Consider the following 7,374-nt stretch of genomic DNA (forward strand, 5'->3'; position numbering starts at 1 on the left):
ACATCTATACTAATATTATAAAGAGGTAATGTTTGTATGTATGTTAGTTTGTATGCAGCAGGTAATCTCCGAAACTACTCATCCGATTTCAAAAATTCTTTCACCAATATTTAGAATGGAACTTCAGGGTGGACATAGGCTATATATTATTCCGTTAAACATGGGGGATGGACAGTTCTTTACGGTAAGCCTTACGGAAAAGGTTACCGCAAAGAACTCTGCTTCTATTTATACCATTTTAGATGCAGTTTTTTCCGTTTTTGATTGCGTTTTAATAGAGTACGTCAACAGAATGTACACTAAGAAGGGATTTTTTCGAAAAATTTTCTCCCACTGGGGAAGTGTTATATATTTATAATAGATACATTTTGAGCCACAACAAGGCGTGGCGGGGTCTGCTAGTTTATAATTAAAGTAAAATGGAAATAATAAAAAACTGATAGTATGTTTTATTTCTAAACAAATGTGTTTTTAATTAAAACGATTTTCGACCATACAAATAATTCTGGGTCAGTTCAAATTATGAGACAGATGATTAACAACTTTAAAAACCGAAAACATGATATCAAATAACACATACAAAATACAATTGACGTCGACATTTCTTTCAGGATCAACGTCAATTGTATATTGAATGTGTTATTAATCCTCGGAATTTTTATCATCTATGTTAGTGNCAAATTATGAGACAGATGATTAACAACTTTAAAAACCGAAAACATGATATCAAATAACACATACAAAATACAATTGACGTCGACATTTCTTTCAGGATCAATGTCAATTGTATATTGAATGTGTTATTAATCCTCGGAATTTTTATCATCTATGTTAGTGATGTGCCGGATATCCGTATCCGTATCCGTATCCGCGGATATCCGAGAGAAAAAAAAATCTGTATCCGTATCCGTTACTTTTTAGCGGATCTTTAACGGATCTTTTTATCTTAATGAATTTCATTACTTATATGAAATTTTAAAGATAGGTAGCAATAGCACATTCGTCGTTTACTATCGTAAAATATTTCCATATTACACTACTAAACTTTTTTGTTGACATTGTTTTTATTTTAATTTAACTCAACACTCACCAAAAACACAAACGTAATGCTATCTCGTGTCACACTAGCCACAAACCAGTGTTTCCCAACGTGGGGCCCACGCCCCACAGGGGGCAATTGGATTGCTAAGGAGGGCAATTCGAAAATGGACTTGTCCAGAGTTTAAGTTAACCGTATAGCCGCTGTATATGTTAGGAAGACATAAGAATTTTAGAAAGGCTTAGGTGGGGCATAGCACAAAAAAGGTTGGGAAACACTGCACTAAATTATTGTGGCGGTACGCTATATTTTTGTAAATATTAATTTTAGTTTAGTTTCGTTTCTTCTTTCTACCCTTTGTTCTATTCTATTTACTTCTAGAACTTTCTTATCTATTCCCTGTCCCTTGGGTGGGATGAGCAGTTCCTAGAAATTTGAGGAGCAAAGGTGTAAGCAGGAGCCGGAGAAAAAAGAGAAGTGACGTAGCAGGTCATTCGTAAACCGGACGGCAGAGTGTACGGACGAGGTGAGAATACTGGGAGTCGTATTTTCAATGACCGGATAGTTCAGAAATAAGTTCAGAAAAAAGATCATGTTTTAAGGTCGTATTGACGACTGTGGAAGGAAAAAATCCTAATTATTGTAGAAGAGAAGTGGCCAGTTATAGGAGAAGGACGTGTGTTATCCCACCCAATAGTACGCATAAAGAAACAAGCCGAAAAAAGGGACAAAACCCCAGATATCCCTATTTCTATCTTATCTACCATTTTTTCTGTCTTCTTAATTCTATCCCTTTTTCTGTTATTAGTGTTAAGTTAGTGTTTAAGGTTAGTTTTAAGGTTCCGGGTTATATTGTCGCGATCGGGATCTGTATTGTACACGTGCTTTGGATACAGCGAACTATTATTATCGCTGTAATTTCGCATGCTACTGTTTGTACCGTGAAGTTGGAATCCCCCGAAATAGAATCTGTATAAAGACGCGAAATAGCTTAATTGGAAAATTATATCAACTTTTGTTACTTTATCCTGTCTGCCTTTGTGGTGAATTCTAATTTAGCACACTTTCACACTATAAACAAAAACACGCGCAGTGCAAGTCAAAACACGTCGCGTTATTAACGCAAAGCGTCAACTATCGGTCCAAGGTCACACGCACCGGCGCCGACTGAGTACGAAAGTTGAGATCCGTATCCGTATCCGTATCCGCGGATCTAGACACTAATGATCCGTATCCGTATCCGCGGATATACATTTTTAACGATCCGGCACATCACTAATCTATGTAAATGTGTTTTTAATTATCTTTGTACTGCACTACTACAAATGAAAACATCATTATTGCTTCAAAGGGAGTGAAGTCCATTGCTAAGAAGTTCAGACAAGTTATAACCCATTTACCATTCAAATTAAGTTAAATCTAAAATACTGGCAAATTAGACAAAAGTGCATAGAATTTGTATCGCACGAATTTGTACAGATTTTACCTTTGGATGATGTCTTGAATCTTAAACTCGATTTTTTCATCAAAATATATATTTTTGGCATACTCGATGTAATCTGGTATTATGTCAACAGCGACGATTTTCTTTAATTTCGGACATTTTGGTAAGAGAATACTTTTGGTGGTTCTTCCTGGACCGCATCCAATATCCAAAATAACATCCTCCTCAGACCATTCCATGGCCGAAAAGTGTGAGTCTATAGCTGATTCTACGTAGCGAGGCAGAAATTTCGGGCATAATTTATCATAATCTTCAGCCGTTCCGTTCATATTTTCTGAAATTGAATACGAAACTATTCATATCAGGTTAATTTGAAAGAAGCTCATAAAGAAAGATGAGAACATTCCATAAAATGAAAATCGTAACTTGCCACCAGAAACGACTAGAAGACCAAAACGAAAAAGGTGAAAATCTATCAATTTGGAGATATTCAGATTTAATGCCCGAGATAATCTCTCGAGTTTATTACTTGTATACGTCGAATCTAGCTCAAAGCGGAAGGTCAAATTTGACCGATTGCAACTCTTTTCCTTGTTATGGGTACATAACAGTCGGCAAAATAACACGCATGTGAACTACAGCAAACCCTCCATGAAAAATGCCCTCGTACATCAATAACAGATTCGACTGACATGTAGTGCCAACAAGCCCATCAACTTTACACGCCAAATTTTGACTTCGAATATCTCAGCGTATAGATAAAAGTTCAAAATTCCGATTTTGTCATGACATCTGCAAAAACAAAAGGTAATAAAACCATTTATATTCGTGATCAACCCGGACTGCAAGATTCGGTCTCAATAATCTATTGTTGCAGTTCCGATTTCAATCATTTAACTTATTTTTTGCATTATTTTATATAGCCCTACGTGTGAATAATTCGGCATAACTAATAGCTTTAAAATTATAATATCTAAGGATGATAAAAACTGCTTTGCGAATTTATTCTTATATTTTAAAATTTTAACACAATTTTAAATACAGTATATTCGTGAGAATTGCTCATATCTTTAAGAGTAACAAACAAATAAATGCCTAATTTATTTTTACGCAATGTGTTTTAACCGATTTATTGTAAAGTTGATTTTTGTAAAATGCCAAAACCTGTTTTCTCACCTGCAAAATCTTTCGTGAAAAATACAGAATCAAATCCAATTCGGACCCTCACGCATCGTTATCAATATTTTGAATCGAAATAAGATCACATGTTACGATTGTGGCAGTTTAGCCTTCACTTCATTAAATTCATTTCGTCCATATAACCTATAAATTTTTGAAATTTGTGTTTAAAGTAAAATCAAAATTATACGTATATATAATTAGAAATTGCTCTTTGACGCGCACTAACCTATCTAATTAGATGATTAGCAATGATTAACTTGGTTTATTATTTCAATTTTATTTAATAACTTTTGTTAACAATTTCCATATGTGACATTTTCAAAGCCTTGCAGCCTGCGAGTTTCGATTAAAACCCACTTCTGTATGGCTCTAATTATATTTTTTTCACTAATGTGCTAGTCTGATAAATTAAATTTTTGTGAATGTGTCTCTTTAATCCGATCAATTCCGTTCGGTAGACTATCATATACAACTTTCAGGTTAGGTACTTCTTTTATTGGTTTGTCATATGCATTTCGGACTTATTTGTATTTTAAGTCCCTCTTCAGTTCAAAAGTACAAACTCAGGTTCTGTTTTCTAAAATACCCCGGTGTATAATTCGTAATGTTGGAAAGAGTTTAAAAATACAGCCATTTAAAAACACTTCAAATACATATTCACATTAATACGGTGCACTTTTTACAATTGTTCATAAAAACTTTTATAATTACAACCTTTAAAATATGCGTATGTTCTCCATTGAAATGTTGCAGCAATAATGAACGTTTTTACAGGTTAATAACACGTGGTATATTACCATTAACACATTCTCAAGAGAATACATTCACACTTNCAATGGTAGTCAGTTTTTACTTAAAAACTTTTATAATTACAACTTTTAAAATAATTGGTTTTAAAGGTTGCAATTATAAAAGTTTGACAATGATGTTTGGAACGTCAGTAGAATCATGCTCGACGTTCTAAACGCCATTGTCAAACTTCTAGGCTTACAGGAAGGCGGCGGTGAACGTCCGACGTACACGCTTTTGCGTTAAAAACGTCGGACGCAACCTCTCTCTTGTTTGTCTATTTCTGTACGAATCGACAAAAAGCGACGATTTGGTTTGCATACATTGACGCAAAACAACGTATTAACTGGCAGGGGTGGGATTCGAACCCACGCCTCCGCAGAGACTGGTACCTTAAACCAGCGCCTTAGACCGCTTGGCCACCCTACCAACTGCTTACATCGTTATCAAAATTTTAACTGTGCACGCTGACTGACACTTCGAAAACACAATGGATAAAGTTTTCGTGTAGTAGCCAAGCCCTTGCCGCAGAGATTGACTACGAGTAATTAATTCCCTGCGACTATATGGCCTCGGCTTTGTTCCGTGCTATTCTTTAAACCAATACTTGTAATCAGAGGAGATGGATTGCGTTCGCAAACACCGTCCGAAAAAAAGATAGGGTTTTCATCAGAAACGCACTACCCATCTTCGTAACTAACGATCTTCGTAAATCGTTATTTTTTAAGTCTTCAATTTCGTAATTCGATTCTTAAATGGATGCTTAGCCAAACTGGTCTCGTCTGGTCTTGTGTGATTACATGTACCGTCTGGTATCGGATCGTAAACAACGCGCATAAAGGCAACCGAAACGCAGATTAGGAGTTGGCAGAATGCGAAAGAAATTTTCAGTGGAAAGTTGCTTGAATTTTCGCGCGGACAGACGTTGTAGTCACGTATAAAATTTGGCGCCAAACCTAAGCAAGAAACGACGAAAGCTTTAATTGAAAACAAAACGATCGCACCCATATCTAGTATATGGAATTTATTGATATCTCAAAGAAAGTCGCTATATTGAAAGTAGCAACAGAGATATTGTAATTGAAGTCCGGAGAAGATGAACTATTAATTGACTGCTCTAGTCGCTGCAAGCGAAAAGAAAAGTTGGACACAGACAAAAGATTATATTAGTGCACAGCAGTAGGGTGGTCGAGTGGTCTAAGCCACTGGTTTCAGGTAGCAGTCTCCTCGGAGTTGTTAATTCGAATCCCATCACTACGTTATGGGATTCGAATGTCACTACGTTAAGTGCTTTCTCATTTTAATGAAGTTTTGGGAGATCTACTTTGGAAATGCCGAGGCCTACGTTTTTCGTTTTCTTTATTAAACTCAAATTTCTTTTTCATGTTAACACTTTACTAACGAACGTTGTAGAAGAGAAATAGAAATATTAGTTTGGCGGGTTTAAAACTCTTTCGAGCTCGCAGGTTCACTTCTGGGCCATACACGAAACCAGTTTGAGAGGTCGAACCTTCTCGGCGGCGCAGAAGTGTTCCGTCGTTTTTAATTTTATTTTTCTTGAGAAGAATACATTTTAGGAATAAGCAAGTTAACCATCGTTTTCTTCTGTTTTCAATCTACATACAGTAGTAGTATATTTTTTGGATTTTATTTTTAAATAAATTTGTTATTTTCGATTTTTATACAAACATAATACTTAGAAGTGTGTCATCTTTAGTATTGAGGTATATGTTCTTTTTTCCTCCGTTTTTTTTTTAAGTTTTTTGCTAATTTTTGTGATATTACAAATTTATTTCGTTTATTACATATTTCTATTATACTTTTCATGAGTTCTGATAATTGTTTTTTTTAATCCCAGTTTAAACTCTCCCTGGCACATTTCTGCGGCGGTGATTTTAATTTAATTTTTTTGAGAAGTATACATCCTAGGTATATGCAGAATACGCCATTGTCTTCTTCTGTTTTTATTTTACATAGTTATTTTTTATTCGTCTTTGGTTTTTAAATAAATTCGTCGTTTCCGATTTTTGAAATAAACCCTCATCAGGTCATGTTTAGATTACAATGTAAATTTAAATTACAGTGTAATTGTTGTAATTTACTAGGGAAAATGTTTCTAAGAGAAACATTTTCCCTAGTAAATTACAACAATTTCCCTAATGTGTTTTGTCAGATTATATAATTAAAAACAATTACAATGTAATTAAATTTATTTGCCCTAATTAAAATAAAACTGTTTCAGTTTTAGAACAATGAAAGTTAATCTCTGTCTCTGTTAATTATCCATAATTAATATAAGAAAATATATATATATATAGGAGAAACGAAAACTAAAAATAAGAATAAACGAACACATCCGAGCAATCAAGAGAAATTATGCAAATTTAGTAGTAGCGGAGCATTGTAATACTACAGGTTGTGAAATAGTATTAAATTCTGTAAGAATAAGGAAAAAAGAAAAGAATAATTACAAAAGACAACTTTATGAGCATATTAATATAATTAGACAAAATAATAGGATAAATAGTAATACTGGTAGAGAAATGCACAAATCATGGCGAAGAATTTTAGAAAAAGGGGTGTGTCAAGAATATAAAAAGAACATTCGAAAGAAGTGGAAACGAGGTAGTGGTGACCAGACCCTAAAGACTGGGAGGTTCGTCGTGGGTTCGCGCCACGGTCGGACAGGCTGGCTGCTTGGAGTTTTCCGGGTTTTCTCCTTGCCTATAACGACTGAATAGGAGGCCAGTTCCCCATAAAAGTCCTCCCGGAAGGCATTTATTTCCCGCGCGTACGTATGGCTGTTCGATACAGCCGGCTAATCGGTCGCCTAGCGATCATACACATACATAATTCTACTCGGAGAAAGAGCCTACATTGAGCTAAAATCTCCATATAAACACCATCGAAGAAGAAGAAG

The 7,374-nt window shown here is 35.0% G+C and overlaps 1 protein-coding gene and 1 non-coding gene across 2 annotated transcripts in view; both read right to left on the reverse strand.

Moving 5' to 3' along the window:
• Nucleotides 1-2,812, reverse strand: part of LOC111625423 (juvenile hormone acid O-methyltransferase-like) — a 9,510-nt gene extending 6,698 nt beyond the window's left edge. Inside the window, exon 1 of the mRNA XM_023368566.1 lies at nt 2,526-2,812. Coding sequence (XP_023224334.1) covers nt 2,526-2,812 — 287 coding nt within the window. The remainder of the gene's footprint in view (nt 1-2,525) is intronic.
• A 1,989-nt stretch (nt 2,813-4,801) lies between these two features.
• On the reverse strand, nt 4,802-4,883 carry Trnal-aag. Its single transcript has one exon. It is a non-coding gene; the product is annotated as a tRNA-Leu (tRNA).
• Nucleotides 4,884-7,374: the final 2,491 nt, after the last annotated feature.

This window comes from Centruroides sculpturatus, unplaced genomic scaffold, assembly GCF_000671375.1.
Source record: "Centruroides sculpturatus isolate CEXI.00-Female unplaced genomic scaffold, Cexi_2.0 scaffold77, whole genome shotgun sequence".
NCBI lineage: Eukaryota > Metazoa > Arthropoda > Arachnida > Scorpiones > Buthidae > Centruroides > Centruroides sculpturatus.